General features: G+C 40.9%; 1 protein-coding gene across 1 annotated transcript in view; it reads left to right on the top strand.

Moving 5' to 3' along the window:
* nfatc1 (nuclear factor of activated T cells 1) overlaps window positions 1-11,519 on the top strand; it is a 32,475-nt gene extending 20,956 nt beyond the window's left edge. Inside the window, exons 8-10 of the mRNA XM_080837419.1 lie at window positions 297-429; window positions 2,671-3,306; window positions 10,930-11,519. Coding sequence (XP_080693545.1) covers window positions 297-429; window positions 2,671-3,306; window positions 10,930-10,985 — 825 coding nt within the window. The 3' untranslated portion in view covers window positions 10,986-11,519. The remainder of the gene's footprint in view (window positions 1-296; window positions 430-2,670; window positions 3,307-10,929) is intronic.
* The last annotated feature ends 10,809 nt before the right edge of the window (window positions 11,520-22,328 follow it).

The raw sequence follows: 22,328 nt of genomic DNA, 5'->3' as shown, positions 1-22,328 counted from the left end.
GGTTTGGATTTAACTGTGGGAACTTGATATTTAACCAAACATTTGATTTCAACAAATTACCAAATTATATCAAGCTGTGTCTCATCAGGCATATGGCTCCAATTATTGAAACAATGGCTGACACAACATGAAACGCCTTGTGCTTAATTGGTTGCAGTTGATATTTGGTTTAATGATGGTTATATGTTGTCGTGTAATGTCATGCAATTCGATATCAGAAGTGGGAACAAATATTCAAACTCAGACAAAATGTATGATCTACACAGTAAAATCTTTTGCTTACTTTTTTGTTGCAGACAAACTTGTTGATCGAAATCCCCACATATAGGAACCAGAATATAGCCAGCCCGGTGTCCGTGAGCTTCTATGTGTGCAACGGCAAACGCAGGAGGAGCCAGTGCCAACACTTCAAGTATCTGCCACCCAAAGGTAAACAAGAACACCACACTCACCGAGAGATCTTGCTTCTCTTTAGGTCTGCATTCACAGTGCCTTACAGAGCGTAAGTGTGACTAGCTCTTATTGTGTCAATTGTTTATAAACTTATTTCTAGATTGTGTTCTTAAATTATTATTCTCACATCGAGACCCACTATAGTCACTTGATAATTGGGTTCATTTTTGTTGTTCCACACTTCCCATTCTACATTTCATTTGGTGTTTGGACACTGACATTTACATTTTAAGACGATCTCCATTAAGGGCTATCCTGAGCTTGAGCTTTTTAAGAAGGGAACAAAATAACAAGTGGAGAATGTTTCCATTGTTATAAAAGCACCACCATTAAATTCAGTCTTTTTCATACCTGTTGGAGCAGCTATAGGATCATTAATAGGCCTCGGCTTGGGTGGGGCTCAAATGTGGGAATACAAATTGGATTGCCAGATGAAATAAAACCATACCCAATGCTGGAGTGCCACCGCTAGCTGCCACAGGACTGAGGCTGCAAACACAATGGAGGGGTTCATAGGCTTGTCTGTCAGGTCAGGTCAGGTCAGGTCAGGTCAGGCCAGTTCAACTCCCATGGTGCTTGGTTTAGTACCCTGGTGGTGTCTTCTTGTGCGCCCTATGGAAGAGGCAGGGAATGTGGGAAGTCAAGTAGATGGTACTTTCCATTTGGCCTACAATATTCTGACATTAACCTTAGGGTATTAGGTAAGACTTTACATTAGGGTTTCTAGGTTGCATCCAGGATCTCCTAATTAGCACAACTCAGTCCAACAGTTAATTTGAACAAACCCTCAGCCATGGCGTGCACAAAGAAACATTAAGTACTGTGCATAAACCTTTTTGATGGTAGCTGCATTATTTAGTTAATTAATGTATTAATTGATGGATGAAACTGTGTTCGGGCAATTTTCCAGAGTAAACTGTTTTGAGCTACGTATATTGTCACAAAATGTTATTCCAGTTTGTTTGAGTACAGTTATTGTGGTTTGGAAAATGCTCCCTTAAAGGAGCCTCCATACAGGCTCTGTAAATACACCTTCGGAAGACTCTGACTGGAGGTTCTTTGTGGTTAGTCAGTCTTCACTGCAAGAGTTTATTTGTACTCATTGCCAGTGTTGTGCTATGGTCAATGAAAAGGATCCTATTTAGCCTGTGCTAATTAATTTCATGTGACCGATCTATTTTTCATAGCTGTCAAAAATCTGATGACATAAACGATCATCCCTACGCTTCTGTTATCGCTGATAAAAGCTTTCATAGCCACATGTTAGTGTCTCTACGTCAGTCCTGCTCGACTACTTAACTTCCTCTTGCTGCCACTATTAATAAGAGTCTGGTTTCTATTTTCACCGCGTGGTTAGGGTGACTGTGAGTTCCCCCATTCTCAGGTGGTGTTGACACGATACTTCATAGAACTGGAAGCTTCTGTCCCTCTGCATGTGGATGTGGTTTGGTTGGTGGTTCATGAGAGGCAAGGAAAACAGCTTTGATCTAAACGAAGGAAACGAGTGTTGCGTTTTTTCCGTCTTTTTCTTTTGCTGAGATGTTGAGTATTACAGATAAGGGCACAGGAGATGCTTTAAAGCCTATGTGTAAGTCTTTGCCACTACATTTAAAACTTTGCTTCATACATGAAAAAAGCTACAGAATACAGTCCATAGTTTTTCAAATGCTGAGTATGTTGCCAAATCAGAAGCTATTTGGATTGTATATGACTTGAAATGATTTATAAAGCTCTGTAATTTCACATCTATAGGATACTAATGTAGAAAAAGTTCCAAGGGAGAGAAGCTACAAGCCTTGTGGTGATGATTCATACATTTTTTTTAAATCAAATGTTTTCAATTGGGCGCGGGCGACTCACTGCTCTGGACACACAGGCCCATTGATGAGCGGCTGTTTGTTTGGCTGCTCGTATCCAAGCCACCAGCCTATTCCGTTGCACATGCTCCCTAAGACACGCAGCAATCTCTAAACATGGGCAAATTCATTAGTATTGCTTAGATTCCTAATTACAACAGTAGAATGTGACGTTTGGAAGAACAAGGCCTTTTTGTAGGGGTCTGTGTCTGTGACTCAACTCCATCCACTCTAGCATTGACCCCACACATGGTATATCCAAATGATGTCCAAAATATGGTGCGCCATATTAGTTTTCTTTTATCTTTTTTATTCTTCCATCCAACTATACATAGGTATTGTTCTTTTCTTTCTTTTGTAGTTCCAACAATAAAAACAGAGCCTCATGATGACTATGAGCTCCCTCAGCATGCACCTGGCTTCACTTTGCATTCGAAGCCTTACTACTCCCCGCAGGTGCTGTCCGCCGTGATGCCTGTTGACCCGAGGCCAGTGGGGCTGTTCGGTGGCGCCCCCTGCCCCCAGAGACTCAGAGGGAAGCCGTCCTCATTGGCCTCCCCCACTTCTGCCTCCTCCCCCGTTGGCAGCCCCAAACTGCACGACCCGTCACCCACGCACTTCCCAAAAGGCCTGCTACTCAGTTCCCCGCAGCTGCCCACGGGGCCCCTGCCTTCAGCCACGGCCTCTGCCACACAAGTGTCTGCCATCCAAGCGACGGCTGCCTGCTACCAGCAGTCCGTCCTCTTCCATCCCAGGGTCGTCTCCACGCAACACCTGTCTACCACCAACGGGACTCCGCCGGAGCGCCCCTTCAGCAGCCAGTCCCTGTCCCATGCTCCCCCACACGAGGCACCGGTCTCAGTCTCCCCACAACCACCCAAGGGCTCGCCCAGAAGAAGCCCTTCCGCTTTCCTGCCCCAGCAGGGGAGTCCCTCCTCACTGGCTGTCAGCATCAAGCAGGAGCCTCAGGAGCTTGATCAGATGTACCTGGATGATGGTGAGTGGAACCTCGAACTCCATATCTTGCATTATAAGCCAAAAGTGGGCAATGAAGACTTTATGGCTCCAATAAGCCATCAGCTACTTAACCAGCAACTACTAAATGCTTACATGTATAGTACAGTATGCATAGCTGTACAAATATTATATGATATTTAAGTTGCACTGAACTAGCTCAATAGCCATCCCAAAGTGTTTCGTAGTGGTTCACATCCCCTTGTCAAAGCTATCTCTATCAAGTAATTGTTAAGAAACATACTAGGTAATTCCGTAACTTTCAAACTACAGTACCCAGAAGTTCTGGTGGAATTAGGAGTCATTGTCACCCCATTCTGTATTCTACCAATCTGATCACTCAGGGGACCAAACAGAGTATTGTTTTGGAATCACCAACGACCAGCCCCTTAATACACCCCCTCCCTTCCTCAATCATCCTTGACCAGGCCCCCCCACTGCCCATTCATCTGAAGATCTATGTCCTCCATTCTCTAAGAGTGCCCTTCGAGAGACTCCTTAACATCCCACCGTATGGAAATGCTAACAAATTTGGCCGAGGGCCTCCAGTTGAGGTCTGCTCCAGGAGCTCGCTGTGATGGAGATGGGGGACGGCGCTACCATACAGCATATATGGACTGGGGTGGGTTTGGACGTGGCCCCAGAGGCTAAAGGGCCAGAGTGGGGATCCAGGGAGCAGGAGCGGGAGCCAAAGCAGTAAAACCCTGTGGTGAGCTCGGGGAGATACAGGGATTACGTTCTCAGTTTACGGAGTGTCCAAGGCATGATCTAAGAGTCGCTTTTCCTCTCCCCCTGCCCCGCCCCCCCACACTCTGCAGCAAAACCTTCCAGTGATTAGTCTTGCACATTGCAGCATGGATAGCTTTATTGTGTGCACAGGGAGAAGCTTTCAAGCAAAGCATATACTTGTGGAAAATGACTTGGGCTCTTGTTCACAAAATATCTGGTGTCTCTCTCCACCAAACCTTTGGTGTTTATGGGCAAGCTGCTCTCAGAAAGGGCAATGTGATGGCAATATCGCTTTTATAGATGGTGCTGAGAAAGTTACTTTCTGTTATTTATTCATCTTTCAGGTTTGTCATTACTTTCATCCAATGCCCTCAAACAAAGTACAAAAGCACTTGGAATCATTTTATAGACAGAGAGGGAAAGCCTACAGAACTAGAGGAGCTACATAATGTACACTTTCTAACTGACTTCACTGATCTTTCCAAACATGTTCTTGGGATTAATTATTCGGTACCACTTTACAATAAGGGTCCCTTTATAAAGGTTTATAAATGGTTTATAAATGAGGTAGTAAAGCCTTATAAACGAGTAATAACTAGTGTTTTCATTAATCTATGCAAATAGTAAACCCTTATAAACGAGTTATAACTAGTGTTTTCATTAATCTATGCGGGCTCACTATTTGGCAAGATCACCATCTTTCTATACCAACCGATTGTCCATCCCTTAACTGGCTATCCTTAGTGAACCATTATAAATGAGTTATAACTCATGTTTTCATTAATCTATGCGGGCTCACTATTTGGGTTCATAAATGGTTCATAATTAGGTTAAAAACGAGGTTGTAAACCCTTTATAAATCCTTAGTAAAATATTATTAACGAGTTATAACTCATGTTTTCATTAATCTATGCGGGCTCGCGATTTGGCTCTCTATAGGCTGCCAACCCATTGTCCATCCCTTAACTGGCTATCCTTAGTGAACCATTATAAATGAGTTATAACTCATGTTTTCATTAATCTATGCGGGCTCACTATTTGGGTTTATAAATGGTTTGTAATTAGGTTATAAACGAGGTTGTAAACCCTTTATAAATCCTTAGTAAAATATTATAAACGAGTTATAACTCATGTTTTCATTAATCTATGCGGGCTCGCGATTTGGCTTTCTATAGGCTGCCAACCCATGTGTTTAAGCATGCAGAAAAAAACTATAACTGCCCAGTTATGGTTAAAGCCGAGCTGCTTGATAAGCATGTTAAACTGGAGCTATAGAGGGGTGTGAAGGCTCAGAGATTTGATCATAGATGCAGTAAGGTGGCCCCAAGGCTCAGATACCCAGTATCAATTCCGATGTGACTTTCTTGAATAAGGTCTTTGTTTACAGAGTTTTAGTTTACCATTGATTGGATTTGCTGCAGTCTAGGAGTATTTTCAGAGTGCTCATTCATGTCAACCACATGAAATGTGCAGAGTATTTGTATCTTGGATATCTGTTTATTTTTCACTTTCTTGCAAACATCTGTGGCTCATTCGAAAATGATTAGGAGTGTTTTCATTCCTTTGCACACAGACATGCATCAAACGGAAGACAACTCACGCTTGCATTTAGCCTGCCAATACACAAGCTAAATGTTGTCTGTTTGACAGCAATCATTCAGAGAGATAATAGATCACAAGTAAACTAGAGTAAAACTGGTTGATGAATCCATATGTGGGTGCACTCACCGAATTTTATGGAATCTATGCTGTCCCTGGACACAAGTTTTTAAACATATAGTGCTAAATGCTTGTAAAATTCTAAGTAGCAGTTATGCAGTTATCAGCTAATAGTAGTTCTCTCTCCTTAGTACCTATTATTATAGTTCTGTGCTATTAATTTAGTTATTTTCTTTGGCACCAAACCGAGGAAATTGGTTTTGGATTGTTTTCCCTCTTTTTTTGACGACAGGCGGGTGGGGGGTTGACCTTGTCGACAACAACAATTAGCTTCCACAAGACTATTGTCACTCTGGAGTGCCTAACGAGGTTAACAGTGTTCTGCTTGTGATTGTTTGGGAGTTCCTCATCTCACCGCTGTTTCCTGATTGCTGAGATCAGACGGGTCCGCACCGCTCTATCGGACACAAACACCTGCTGCTTACAGCAGCCAGGCCAGAAATGCGTTTCTGGATTACTTCACTTCCACATCCGGTTGGGAGGTACCCACAGTGCTTCCACCACAACACCATCAGGCCTTTACAGTAGATTTACATGGAATGTCGGGGTCCTAGGAGTCAAAGGGAATAGGGAATGGGAAGGGTAGGGTAGGGAATGTTGGATTTTGTCCTTGGGATCAATGCCTTTAGGAAATTCTGGACTGTCCTCATATTCACAACCTAATTCAAAACACACATACTGTATCTATTGATGAGATGAGCCTTTGAAAAGAAGATATAAGGGAGGACTTTGAGGGAAAATGTCCGACATCCTTAACAGATTAATATTTTGTGCAACACTTGAGAAACTAATTACATGAGTAGCTTTGCTAATTGCTGGACTAAAGGTCAGACTGAAATACAAGTAGTCATTGGTGTTCTTGTGCCATGTCTTTGTTTCTCTTTCAGAGAAGCTGTTGCTTAGCAACTTCCCCTTTGGGCAGTCTTTTACACTCACTTGTGAAATTTTTACAGACACTGGCCTAACTTATAACTAATACTCACTTGCCATTAAGCACCATCACCAAGTGCAGATACAAATACCTCTCAGGTCAAGCTAGCATAACAGAGAAAGAGGATATATTGGGTTCTGTCTCTTTAACTATGAGTAACATTTATTGTGACTCTATTATGCTGTGCGTTTACAAAAATACATAGCTTTCTAATTAGAACTCTAATATGAAATGTTGCAGTAGCCTAAAATGTTACCCATGGCAACACATATCAACAGATGGTTGCTTGGACGGGAAGCCTACTGGCAATCTGGTAGTCTTACTGCAGTGAGCTCTCAAGTCTCATCCAGCTGATTTAGGATCTGCTGTCATCTCCTGTCAAAACTTTTTTCAATTATAAATGGGGCGAGAAAGCTGGCGGTGGATCTGTGCCGGGCTGTTTTTGAGGTAGCTGATCAGGCAGGAGAGGACATAGTCGCTTAATACGACAACACCCAAGATCAATCCAGCCAACACATGCAAACACTCATACATTCACATTGTGTTCTTCATTGTCTGGAGAAAGTGATTGTTTTATGACAGTGATTAGTGGCACATACGCTGACGGCTGAACAAGACGGTTTAACAGCAGATCATCTGCTATAAACACTGAAACACAGGCAGTTAAAGGCCCCGGTAGTGTCTTGAAACCCCTACCACATGACACACACTCGGTTAGGTGAATTAATCTGTTCATTTAATAGCCAATGTATTAAATCTTGACGACTCTTTTTGCTTCTTCACTAACATCACATTAGCTAGGAAAATTGTTCAACTACCACTTCTTCAAATATGTCCTGTCCATGATTCCTACACACATTGGTACATTTTGTAAATCTTTTTTTATTGGACAGTTAATTGGCTTGACAAGAGAGGCAATGTCAGGAAATTATTACCAGTAATTTTATCCACACGGGCACAGTACTTTTCTCTGGACCTAAATTATGCCTTGTCCATGTAAAACACCCTATATTTGCATCTCGTTTTCATTGAGAGCTTGAGCTGAGCACACGCACACACACACACACACACACACACACACACACACACACACCCTGCTGGCCTGCTGTAAACTGCCTGGTTAGTGGATGTGCCAGGTGGAGGTCACCCAGGGTGCGGCCAAGACCGCAGTCGCTGATGAAAAAAGCCAGGTCGCCATTGTTTCAGAGGGCCACTGGAAGGGAATTCCTGCTTTTCTAATTCTCTTTCCCCACCCGCACCCCCACGTGTTGCTCTTTCTCCCCGGCCACGTCTGGGACGCGGTTCACGCGGAGGGAATTCCACAGCAGGGACGCATGAGGGTTTCAGCCAGGGGCCGAGTCACGGGAGAACAACTCCCTTTTTTTGGTGGTCGGATTATCCAACAGCCACTGGTGCTTCAAGGTCACACAGACCTTAATTTCAGTTCTCAAAGCACTGCTTAACAAGTTTTGGAAATGTCTATTGTGGAGTCCTCAAGTTGTTAGGTCACCAGGAAATTAAATTTGGTTTGCGTGGTAGAACTGAGAAGCGAACTGAAAAGTCTGTACAGTGTTTGAAATAATGCTGACCAGAATTATGTTGACCAGGTGGTGGGTTTCCATTAAGGCCTGAATGAAAAAGCAACCTCTTAAAGTGTGGAGAGAGTATTGATTTTACTTCTGTCAACCTTTGAGGTTCAGTGATTTTTCTTTTATGAAAGCTGGAACCTGATCAGCAAGAGATTTTGAGTAGTTTGCCTGAGAATACATAAATTCACACTATGCCAATGCAGATATTATTTTCATTATGAATCACTAAGGTAGAGACTGGTGAAGCTTCATCCTTTCACCAACAGCTCACCTATACAGAATTACTGTTGATCTGGTGTTGTGGAAGTCGGGGGCAAATGTGTTAGCTTACTGAACATCCTGACAGTAATTTACATCAGCGCTTGAGAATGTGACCTGCTTGCCCGCTGCTGTGAGAGCAGAGGAATGCTCTGTTTTGACATGGATATGGAGTGAAGAAACCAGATAATAGACAACAGTAGGCTCTGGAAGAACAGTATATCAGTGATGAGTTTATGTCTGATTTCATTCCACTGAAAAATAAAGCAACTCTGGGCAGTTTACTGGCAATGCCAATGTTTATCTGACAGGACCTCTGAGTGAAGGCACTCCTTTTACATCCTACCATATTCAAAATGAAATGAAAAAACAAATTCTCTCAACAGTATATCTTAACTTTAACAAACCGGCGTCAGCGTTTCATTCCCTGTACATTCCACCTTCGGTGTGTATGGAGATGGAAGATATATGGGCCATTCTACCGAATTGATGCAAAGTCATGTCGGATATATTTAGAATTTTTATATGGTTTATTCCCAAAACTTTGTCCGTATGTATATTGTACCATATCTAAAGTACACATATCTAGTAAAAGAACAGTCAAGTTTTATATTGTATTTTCAGAATGTGTTGGAATGTTTTTCCTCTTCCAAAAATTGTCACTACCGAAACATCACATTTACTATAGTAAAACAGTATTATTATTGACCTGTTCAGATTGTGTTTCCTTCCCTTCTCTGAAGAGTATTTTTACAAATATTTCTTGAAGGTTTTCACAATGAAATCCATAGAAATGAAATTTTTACCAAATTTTCAAGTTCAATTTATCTGTTTCGGTAGTGACTGCACTGTTTCGGTAGTGACTGCACTGTTGGATGGATGTTCATTTCTCTCCCAAAAGGTGCTCTGGGCCGCCCTTTAGTCCACACAACACATTTATTTAAAAATTATGGGATTGAACTACTTACCATTTCATTTTGTCACTACCAAAATCATCTGTTAACTACCATATGTTTCGGTAGTGACTGTTTCGGTAGTGACAATTCTAGCAAACTTTAAGCATAAATAAAGAATTCTAGCAAGCACACGGCTTGCAAACACATCTTTGAAGAGGTGAACACACATACAAACATAAGATTTTCCATGAAACCCCAAAAGGTTTACTTAATTGAAGAAAACATGCGTTTCGGTAGTGACAATTCTTAAGGTTACACGTCGATTTTCAGACTTTGGAACACATTTATATAAAAACTATGGGATTTAGCTACTTACCATTCAACCATTAGGGACAGAGATGCAGTGTCACTATATGGTCAAAAATGCAGAGTCGTGGCTAAAACACAGGCTCAGCCAATGGACTAAAACTCTTGTGTTTCGGTAGTGACATGAAAACTAGGGACATGATTTTTTGAGTATAGTAAATTGATTTAAAAATTAAACCCACAATAAATCTTAATATTCCAAGTTCTGTTTCAACCTAATCATAAAGATCTTTGAAACTAAATCATTGAAAAAAAATAAAAAAATTGAAAAGTGTTATTTAAAGGCATTGAAATTTAGATGTCAGGGTTGGGGACAGCTACTTCCCAATAGAAAGTACCCTATAAATGATGATTTTGTATATATTTAGCTTATCACTATCTCATGTAATGCATTGGGTTTATATAGACCATAACATTTTCTAATTTAATATCTATGCCTAAATACCTAATTGTTTTGTAAATAGTTTTTATTGTTGAGGGACTGCATATTACACGAATTCGGTAGAATGGCCCATATATGTGGAGACAGCTGTTTATCCACCTTTGTTTTAATTGAACAAATGTGCCCCCCACCCAGCTCTCCAATGGTGTGCTCTGGCCCTATATGCGGAGTCTTCGGCCCCATTTTAAGTGCTTATCAAACGCCTTGTGCGGAGGAGGGCTGTTTGTCTAACGCTCGCTGGGTTCCAGCTCGTGCTCCTCCAGTCCTTGGGTCATTTCCTCCCCAAGCAAGCAAAGAACACAGCAGATAGTGACGCGGTCACCACAGCAGTGTGAGAACTTGACCAGTCACTGAGGGCAGGAAACAAGAGAAGGAAAGGAGAGAGTGAAAGGAGTGCGTGGTTAGATATAGTGGATAGTGCGTAAAAAACAACAGTGTCTGTACAAGGGTCGATGGGCAGCAGGATGGATAGATGGGTAGATTAGTAGATGGATAAATGATTAATGCTTACAATGGCATCAAAGGCATAGGTTCATTTATTTAATATTCAATTTCATTACATTTTTATTCACATTTAAATATTTGTTTTGTTGCTGATTGATTAAAGTTTAAATGATGTGCCAATGCACTCCGTGTTGGCCTCCATATAATGGCATTATCTGCGTTTTATTCACAGTCAATGAAATCATCCGGAATGATCTGTCGAGCATCACTGTCCACAGCCATGCATAGTGCTGGAGGGGTGTCAAAGAAAACAAGGGCTACCATGGACCCAGGTGAACTCAAACTCAACCTGTCCTACATCACTTCGCTACCCGAGCACAAACAAGTCCAAATGCAGCATTCACAACCAAATTCCGACCTCCTATGCAAGAAAAATAAGTTATACTGGAAATGATTGCCTAGAAGGACACATGGGCCAAGAACTGAGTCTTATTTCTTTTTTTCCCTCCTTTTTCTCCCTTTTCTGTCATTATGGAACTTAAATTATTTTCAATCCTAAATGTTTTTGCGTCAGTTATCCAAGGGTGTACTCATTCTGCTTTCTGTAAAAAAAAAAAAAAAGCGAGCTGTTTTTGAAGGATGCTTATTAAAGCATCAATTCAGGAGAAAGAGAACAGCTTAAATGTAACTGACTAGTAGAAAGAACTCACTATTTGTGACTTCATGGCATCATGAAACGTGATTGTAGATTGTATCTCACCAGAAGCTTTTGTCTGACCTATTGTGGTCTATTGCTTTACATTTGCCTTTGTGTTATTAGCCATTCCATCATTAGTGTTTATGTTTAAAACCTTTTCTCTTGACTTACTCATTCATACACATCTGAAGAATTAACTGGAATTGTATTGGGGGGGGGGGGATTTTACATTTCCTTAAAATGTAAGTTTCTTTTGAGATGTATTAATTTATTATTTCATTTGATCTTTAATCTTTTGATTTTCTCGAGAAACAAAACGGACAAAATGTTATTAGATCCATTTGTTTGTGCACTAGACGTGCTCAATTGCTTATGGACCAGCAGGTGGCGATGTTTTGAGATGTTGAGATTGCAATGACATGGCTATTAGTAATGTGTTAGAGATGTTAGGTAACTGGAATTGTCGGGTGTGATCTACATTCACAGCACAAGTAAGAGGGACACATTCAAGAAATGCATAGATTCACAAGTGTCCTTTTGACCATTTGAGTGTTTTCAGTGAAAACCTTCTGCCAAAAAGACAAAAAACTTCTATTTCCATCAACTGTGCCTTAACTTCTTGGCCCTAGAACAGATACACTCGTCTTGACTCTTAAAGGGGGAATCTCAACATGTATCTACAAGGGAAGGATTGCTTTAACTATTCAAGATTGTTCAGGCCCAGCATATGACAGGCAAAACAATGTTGAGGTTGTCACTGAGTGCCCTCTTGTGACTGAAACTGGAAGTGCACAAAACAGAAGGTTAAAGACTGGAAGTAATGTCTCAGACATTAAAAATGGATGTTATATGTATAGTTATTTTTTGTAGTCTAATATTTTCTTCACTAAGACTATGTCAAAGCTTATTTCCAAAGAGAGGGCTATCTGAGTCTTCTGTCGAGCTAATGTAAGCCTCTTTGATATTTTCCTACATGTTTTAATCCATATAGAAAGCGTATTTGTAATATGTATGACATTTATGTCTTGTTCATTTTTACACAATTTTATACTATAATCTGCCTCTTTAAGTGAATACAAAGACATGAAAAAGACTCTTCGTCCTTATTACGTACCAGAAATTACTCTGTGGCAGTTATACTGTTGCTCATACTGCATCCAAGAATGTATACAAGCAAATCAGTGCTCTGTGGTTGCACACGACCCTACGTGTTTGGTTAGTTTAAAGTACGACAAGATATTATGTCTAATTGATTAAGCTTAATTTCAGTAATTGTTTAGCCTCTGCAGGTTTGGTGTGGCATAACTGAGCATCCCCAAAGTAATTTGTGACATCGTAATAATGAAAGCTGTAGATTACCATGGGATCAAAGAACAGTGCAGCTGATTTATAAAAACGGATGCCTTTCACAATACCAAAGATATCACAGGTTGACATCTTTGAAAAGATTGTTTGCACTTTAAATTGTAAAAAAAGGAATCTGTCTTTCTATCTCACGCCTTGTAAAATAGCAACATTTTATCATTTGACATGGAAATTCAAATAATAAAATCAATATACTCTAACGGAGAGGTATTAATGTGTGTATTACTTATTACTATTTGTGACTCACAACTTGCTCTACAGAAGTACAGCTCATGAAATTCAGACCTGCATGAAACCTGCAAAGATTCCTTAGGTTTGAAATGTATCAGGCTTGACAGTGCAGGATTATAACTTACTATTTAACTTTATATAACTATTATATAACTTATTATAACTCACACCATCTGTGATCCATGGTTTTTGCTTGGTTTCGCTTATATTTAGGGATCTTGCCACATACCAACAAATGAAGCACAAATGAAGGATAAGTGTCTGCATAAGTTCCCTTAAGTGGATTAAAGTGGTCCTGAATATAAATCCTGATTTATATGAATATGTTTTAGAGAATTGTAAGGATCTCCTGGTTTCAAGTAGCACGCTTATGCAAAAGAATGCAAATGAGAGCATGACAACTTGACAGCACTCTATGTACTGTATCATTATGATGAGAATGGTGAATTAAAAAGACAAACCATAGTCATCTGTTGGTTGTGTAACTAGTAAAAATATGGTTCTACAGTATACTATCTGAAGGACAGCTTAGGTTCACCTGCTTCATTGCCAGAGCTCATCAATATCTGACAGACCATTTTTTGTTAAAAGTCATCCTTGGGACACTTGTGGAACTTTGTCCAGGGATTTCGCCTACTATTCTGTGGTATTTCGGATCACCATTGAAACATGGATTACGACCTAAAATCAAGCGAGCCAGAAAATTTAACACAGAGTTGTTTTTATTCACTCGGACATTTCATCTTCATGAGCATTTTTGATACAACGACCTGTATTGTGGGACTGATAATCGTCATACGCTACCTTTGGGTCACGGTGTCCTCTTCGCCCACCGACGTTCTCAACATCAGTATATCCGTCTTCAACATGGTTCAGTGTTCCTTCCAGCTTGTCCATCTATTTATCATTCATTTCTTTAGAAGAACGTTGTGGCTATTTGGATATATAATGTTGTCTTGTTCTATCACGGGAGGTCCTATGTTCATGTGCATCATCTGCGTGGAACGCTACGTGGCTGTTGTGTGGCCAACACGTTATCGACTTCTGAAAGTTTACCGATTTAGAGAGTTGTGTTGCGCAGTCGCTTGGGTAGAAACCCTCTCGGTCTCCATTCTTGCGTTTTGGTCCGAAACCGCCAAGGTATACTTGCGTGGTTTAGTCATTAGTACATTATCGTTCAATGTGGCTGTCATTCTCTTCTGCAACATTAAAATTCTACGCACGCTGAAAAGGTCGAGTCCGGGTAGAGATGAGATGCACCCCGTCAAGCTGAAAGCCTTTTGGACAGTCCGCCGCATATCTGCAATCGTTGGCTTTTGCTATATCCCTCCGACAATTTTCTTGAAATGTATAGAGGACTTGCCCGGTTCTGCGTGTTATATGATTCCAGCAAGTGTAGGCTTATTAGTTACAGCAGGCATCTTTTATCAACTCCTCACCCTTCACAGTAAAGGGATGCTTTGGAGTTGCCTCACGAAAAGTTCCACCGGAACATCTGAATAAATGAACTTCTTGAAGCAGCCTGCAGTAGTCTACTCTACAGTAACCCATCGTGGCTTATTTTACACTAACATTGAGGCTACATACAACATCCACTACAGACCAACTCCCTACCCATTCCAATCCAATCTGTCGCACACAGTGTGATACGACTAGGTGACAGGGTTTAGGCCTGTCAATCAAAATAATCCTCAGCAGTGTCTGTGACCAGTGGTTAAGTATGTATGTTGTTATGAAGGTTAATAGAACAGTTTGGTCATGTCAGACTTAAATTCACATTTGTATGTGTCTATAGATTAGCTAAATAAACTGAACATTCACACCCATGAATCACAGGTTTTCAGAACACATTACATGATTTTATCCACTTCATTGATATAAAATAAAATATGTTCAATAGTAAATCAGTTGACTGGGTCATTTATATGATATAGATATATACTGATGTAGTGCTAAAGAAAATATTCTGTTTTGCAAATACACCTGCTTGCTTTGTTATGCAAGGTGTATTAATGTAGATAAGACATAACATCTGTTATCCCCCCTTGATTGATGAAGTGGACCACTGTAATGTATTGTGATGGCCTTCAGACAACACCAGAGTGCATATGTTTGGCTGTGTTTTTTTTACTCTTAATTCACATTTTTGTAATATATCTGTTTTTGATCAAGATACAAACTCCCTTTAACAGCATGCATTTATGATGTATAAAGTAACACCAGTACTCTTCGGCTTCTTACAACCCCATGTGTTATAGGAGTTTCTTTTCATGATATTGGGCGACAGTGATACAGGAGGTAGAGATCAGTGTAGATGTAAAATGTATATACATCCTTGTAAGTCGCTTTGGATAAAGGCGTCTGCTAAATGACTAAATGTAAATGTAAATGTCAATCTTTTCTACATCTGTAAACAATACAACTGTCTTGTAAAACTGATACCTTTCACAGTGCCCAAGACATCACAGGTTTCAATCTTTGAAAAAAAAAGATTGTTTGCACTATGCATTGTCAAAAATCTATCCTATCTCTTCCACTTGCAAAAGAGCAGCATTTTATCACACTACAATAATTCAATTAAAATAATAAAATCAATATACTATAATGGTGATATATTACTCTGTATATAATTAATTTGTGTTCAACCAACTTTTTTATTCTTTTGTGCACTGAATTCATAAAGGAATTGTTATTACATTCAGTAATGTAGTCATATGGGCAGTATAAAATCAATGTGGTGTGATTTAATTAATTCAGTAATGTAGTCTTATAAGCAATAAAATATGTATGGATATAAGATAGTGTATAAGATAAGATAGTGGTGTGATTATTGTAGTGTTTGAAATTATGCGCATTGCAAATGTTATTGTGACAAGCATGGCATGTTAAATAATAAGAAGGACTGGGGTGGTTATTTTTTGTCCTGAACAGTGTGCTGGAGCAGAGTGATACTGCCTGTTCTTCTTATCTCTGTAAATCTGTTAAATAGGCACTGACTGTGAGAGAATTCATCTGACTCTCGCAGACTGCTTGTCACTCTGTGTGTTTTTGACCTTTCTGCAGAAGACTAATAAACGTATCACTCATAACTGATTGAAATACTTATCTTGCTTTTGATTGGTTATTTTCATATTTCCACCACAGGTGAGATTTCATGAATTCAGTTATGTAGATATTATAGATGTTGTGTGATTTAGTTAATTCAGTAATTTATTCTTTAATCAAATCAAATCAAATCAAACTTAATTTGTACGGCGCATTTCATTCACGAAGGTAACACAATGCGCCTCACAGTAGGAAGGAAAGAAAAGGGGAGGAGGGGGGTTTACAAATACTTGTAAAGAGACACAGATAAGTAAACGTTACATAATTGTTAAATAGATACATTTTACATGATACCATGCAGGGCACCACACATGATACCAGGGCACCACATTATAGTTACATAAATGTTAATTAAATACATTTACAGGTTACAAAACACTTCAAGAAAATCAACAGCAAATGATGTACTAACAACACTGGCACCGTAAAGGACTACACAGCACGGTTATCATCATACTAAGAGACAGCTGCTTGGGCTGGGGGTTACAAACACCTGTAAAGAGACACGGATGAGTAAATAAATAAATGTTTCAAAAATGTTAAATTAATACCTTTTTACAGTGAGTGATAAGCCAGGTCAAAGAGGTATGTGTTAAGTGTATGTTTAAATGTTTCAATCGTTTCAGCCATTTATAGGTATTCTGGCAGAATATTCCAAAGGCTGGGGGCATAGAAGCTAAAAGCTGCTCTCCCATGTCTCTTAGTCCTGGCTTTTGGTACTATTAGGAGATCAGTGCTGGAGGACCTCAGGGTTCTACTGGGTGTGTACCTTGAGAGCATGTCTGTTATATATTCAGGTGCTTGACTATGAAGTGATTTATAGACTAGTAAGAGAATCTTGAAATCCATTCTAAAACTAACAGGTAACTAGTGCAGGGATTTTAATACTGGTGTGATGTGCACTCTCCGTCTTGTTTTAGTGAGGACTCGCGCTGCTGCATTCTGTATTGTTTGTAGTTGACTAATGGCTTTTTTTGGTCGACCAGACAAAAGAGCTAGTTTACTTCAATTAAAAATACATTATTTCTGAACTCAAGTAAGAATCCACTTAGACATTACATCTTCATGTGCATTTTTGACATCTGTGAGTATTCTGGGACTGTCAAATGTCATACGCCAAGAATGGATCACACTGTCTGTCCACCTCTACATCTTCAACCTCAGTATCTCCATCTTAATCAACGCTCCTTTCAGCTTGTCGATAAATTTATAATTACTTTGCTCACACAGTATGAGGGATGCAATGTTATGCTTCACTGGAGGTCCTCTGTTCATGTGCATCATCTGTGTGGAGCGCTGCGTGGCTGTGGTTTGGCCAACACTGTAGACATATCTCTTCAGAGAGAGGTGTGGTCAGCTCCGCTGTCGCTATTTTGCTCTCGATCTTGTTATGGATCATGACCCTTCAACCTTGTCCTGCATGTCACCATCTCTTCTGTATTACCATGGTAGTCTGCCTGCTGTATATCTCATCAGCTGATGCTCACCTGATTTAACAGCACCATCCACAGTCACTCTCTGAAACAAACCGGTCCAATAAGCCAGTCCTCAGTCATTAGAAATTTCCCTTTGAGCTTGCTAAACAAATATCAAGCCACAAATCACATCACCACCCCAGGCCTACTTCTTGTCATTCAAATGGTCATACTGCATGTCCACCTTGTATTTTTCATATTTAAAGGGAAACTTCTGGATTTTTAAACCCGAGGCCCTATTTTACCTTCTTTTCAGGTCCTACCATTTTTTACTAGGGACAAAAACGATCGAAATTGGTCCAATTTTAAATAAGAGGTCTATAACCAGACACAACTATACAATGTAATCGTATGAGGCATGCGTCAAAATAGGCCACTTGTTTTCACCACCATAATGTAATTATAAGTGTCTGACTACTTCCTGCATCCTAAACACACCTCAACATCCACAGTGTACTTCCTCAAGAGCAGGGCTGAAAGGTGAAATTACATTAACTTGAGTACTGTCCTCATGTTCATATTTTGAGTATTTATACTTTTTTGCAAACTTATGACTTGTTCCACTATATACACAGGTTGGCTAGCGTCTTATACTATGAACACATAGAACATCCTGTTTGATGGGTTATGTGCCCGCCAGTCTGCACCGATCTGCAACAATTTTGCAGCTTCACTGTTAGAGTCCCATCAGTTTTAAATAGCACTTTCATATGAACCAGGACAGTGTGGCCAGTACCTTATTACGCTGGAACCTTATGATGGCCATGATTTTTGCCCATCTTATCTTGGGTTGGATCACCTCCTTGAAGCTCTCATGAACCAACACAGGAATTGTGCGATAATGTCAGTTGCTGGCTGCAGGCAAGACTGACTGGTCTTGGTGCTGGGTGTGAGGAAGTGCTACCTGTGCTTTTCTATCAGGAAAAAAAAGCAGTGATGTGTCACGCTGAAGGCGACCCTGCAGTGGCACATAAGAAGGAAAAATCCCCTACCTAGCACAGCAGGTGGAACCTCTGTCATCTGACATGAACCAAGCACAATCTCGGTAGCACTTTATGTGCATAGTACGCCTATAGAGACTTGCAGATGGTTTGTAGAAATTCAAGTTCAGTCTTTCTAATTGTTCAAAGTTGGAACGGTGACCTCAGTACCTGAGCAGAAAGTGCCCCCTACTGGCTCGCAATCACACAGTCCCAGAGCCTTAGGGCCTGATTTACTAATATGCGAGCGCTTCTTAATCTGCGTTCGCAAATTAACGCACGGTGTTTTTGCGCATTTTACTTGGTATTTATCAAGCCAGATCTGCGCTGGGCAAACTGTGCTTACTCCGCCCTTTAAAGAGCCTGATTTACTAAGATTGATTTGCGAACGCATCTTTGCCAGGCGCACATTAACGCACGGTGATTCCCCGCATTTTCCGTGATATTTATCAAGCCAGATACGCGCTGGGCAATCATTATTTAGCGCACCGTTAAAAGACTGGAGAACTTGCCAGCAAGTTACTGCCACCATGGAGATTCGAGGAAGAAAAAACTAAGGTTCAGCGAATAGATAGCGAATAGATAGCGAGATAGATATATTGGTTCACGTTCGCTCAATCACTGAACCTGATTCAATGGGTTATATTGTTGTTTTGCCCGCCATCATCTACAGCGAGATGTTGAAAAGAACACGATTATAAATAATATGCTATTGGTGGCATTAATGCATAAACTGTCTATTATAACAATATATATGTGTACATGGCGAGATTAATACGTTCTACAAGGGACATGGGTTCACTACAATATATCCCCACTGAAACAAATACATTTACCAAGTAGACAGGCCTCTCCAAAATCACCGTTGCTCAATCATGGATAAATGGCACTATTCCGAAAGATAAAACTGTCATGGACAGACCACTTCCACGTAAGTAATGGTCATGTTGGCATCACATATGACCTGGACATTCATTGAATATGTGTGCTTTCTGTTTCGGTAAACGTGTTCGCGGATTGAAGGTGGGACTGTTTGCATGTGGGTGCGATCAATTTCTCCAATTACGTTCGGAAAGTTTAATTTCATATATATATGAATATATGAATTATACGAGTTGAAACAAATATTTCTGTTCGCTGTCTCTGTCTATGTCTTTGCCTTGCTGCTGCCATATCAACGTTTTCAGACTCAGTGGAAATGCGCTTTGTTAAGACGTGCTTTTATGAGGCGGAGAATTAGCCTGCCAATCAGAGATGTGCGCTCGCCGGGCAGTTTAGTAAATACCACGCAGTTCATCATTAGGCGCACTCCTCCCATTAAATAGCGCTACACGCCTACGTTACCACCCACGTTTCCGAACCATCCCACCTGTTTGCAGGTACACACCCTCAAAGCGTTAATATGCGCTGCGCCAGCTTAGTAAATACCGTTTTTCGTTACGACCGCTATTTTACGCCAGAAAATGGGCGCAATCCTGTTAGTAAATCAGGCCCTTAGTGCTGACTCTCTAACATCTGAGCACTATGAAGCTGGCCTTAGCCAGACTGGCCCTGTACACCACCAGCTCAGACAGCAAAACCCAGTGCCTTCTTCAGGACATCAGCTACTTTTCTGTGCCCATTTGCAAAGACTTTGTGGCAGAATTCTCATCAGTCATTGGGACTGATGCACGAAGAACCTGTGGGAGTGCAGCCGTGCAACCATGATGGACGCTGAGACATAAGCTGACTAATATGCCTGCAGTGGACCCATGCATCACAGCGCTGGTGGTCTTGCCAGATGAGGCACTGTGCCCACGCTGCCCTAGAGCTGAATGCAGACATACAGATGATCTGCTTACCAGAGCTCACAACATAGCAACCTGTGTAAGGTTACTGGCCAACTCCTTGGCATACCTTCTGCTCGCCTTGCAGGCCTCGCTGCCAGGAGCTAGTACCGATGATGCCTAGGAGCTTTTGAACACAGCGCTTCAGACAATGGTTAACGTAGCTCAGGAACTGGAAAACTTGTAATCACCCTGGTGCGTGGTCTCCACTATGTCTGGCTAGCACAAATACCCATGCAATGTTGTGACCTGCTGTGAATCTTGTCAGCAAGAGAACACACAGAGGCCCTTTCGTTTTCGAGCCCAAGCCCCAGTTTATTCTTGTTTATCGGACTATCTTGCCCAAGGAAAGCCAAACACCACCGCCACCCTAGTCCTTCTCTTGGCTCCCAAGAGTGACACACAACACCACCCGTCCAGGCTTACAGACAACGTCCTGTACAGAACTATGCCCAGGGTCACAGTTGTTCGAGACCTACGTAGGTCGGGGGTCAATTCAGAGATCAACTCTGTCTAGACCTCCGGCAGTTGAACAAGTTCCTAAAGATGCCGCCTTGTCATCCCTGATATCCCAGGGGTTACAAAGACTGCTTTACTTAAACAACTGACTGGAGTGCACTCCCAACGGGGAGTAGGCAGTCAGAGACACAAAGACATTGATTGTGCTTATACATATACACTGGGCCTCACAGTGAACAAAGAAAAAAGCGACATGTTGCCATCACAGACGATGCATTTATTAGGGATGATACTGAACTCACAAATGATGATGGTGTCACTGGCCCAGGCACAAGCCCAAGTACCAAGTTTTATCATCCATCAGGCATTTGAAATTGGCCTCCCAACATTACCCAACATTACTGCGACTTCAGGGCCTGTTTAAAGCAGTGACACAGGTCATTGTACTGGAAAAGCTCTGTGCCAGACCCTTTCAGATGTGGCTGGGAGATCTGGGGTTCGACCCTGGGCCTGGGTTTTTCTCTGGTATTTCTCAGGACTTCTCGACAGAGATGACAAGTCAATGGATTTTCTAACATCAATGTTACAAACGTTGAATGTAATATTTACGTTAAGAATGATGTGAGTGGTTATGTGAGTAATATAGGCTGCCAGGGCAGTCTATTTGTAATCGGTATGCAGGCCGAGAGTTGTGTACCAAAAAGATCATTCTGTGACATGGCATCTGTCTTCTTCTGGTACCTAGTCTCGTCTCGCACACTCCGAGTTATCAGAACTCTGGTGGTCATCCACTTCTCACATAAACACAGTTACATCCAACTGACTCAAAGACCAGGTTAAAATGTTGCACACAACCTCCGTCCAGTCGTACCAGACAATCCCAAAACAGTAGATAAAGAAGCATTGGTAGGGATGTCAGAAGTCGAGTATGAGTTAAACCTGAACATTTATTATGATTTTAGTAATTTATGCTTTTATGCGCACAAGTATGTGAATTGGGTAAGGTGAAAATTCAACATTATCTCTATCTACAAACAGTGAGCTTACTAGAGTGAGCTAACACTTGACTGGAAAGTGCCCCAGAATATGTATGTAAAATAAAAAGAATTTCCCTTTCAGGTGGCTTTAGGTCCAGCTGTTCTACAGTTGGAAAATAGGCAATAAGTCTTATGAATCCTGTCCAAACAATCAATCAGTCATTGTAGGTTATGATCTTTTGAAACCCTCAACCAAATGAGGGCCAATTATGAAACAGAGTTGTTGTTTTAAGCATTAATTGGCCTTTTCAGTTTCTACTATTAAAACTGTGTGAAGACGATGCACACCGGATGACAGCCCTTGTGTCAGCACATTACTTCGTCTGTTTGGTGAGTACATCAGCCAATTCTTGATGATAACTTTTTCTGGTTCAACCGACATCCCTTAGGCTATCCATTAAACTAAATTCAGCCTCAATGATCAAATTGCCAAAGCAATATGTCCAGTGGGAATTA

Source organism: Sprattus sprattus (assembly GCF_963457725.1).
Source record: "Sprattus sprattus genome assembly, chromosome: 4".
Lineage (NCBI taxonomy): Eukaryota > Metazoa > Chordata > Actinopteri > Clupeiformes > Clupeidae > Sprattus > Sprattus sprattus.
Note: the sequence above shows the minus strand (reverse complement) of the source record. Positions and strands in the feature narration are given on the sequence as shown.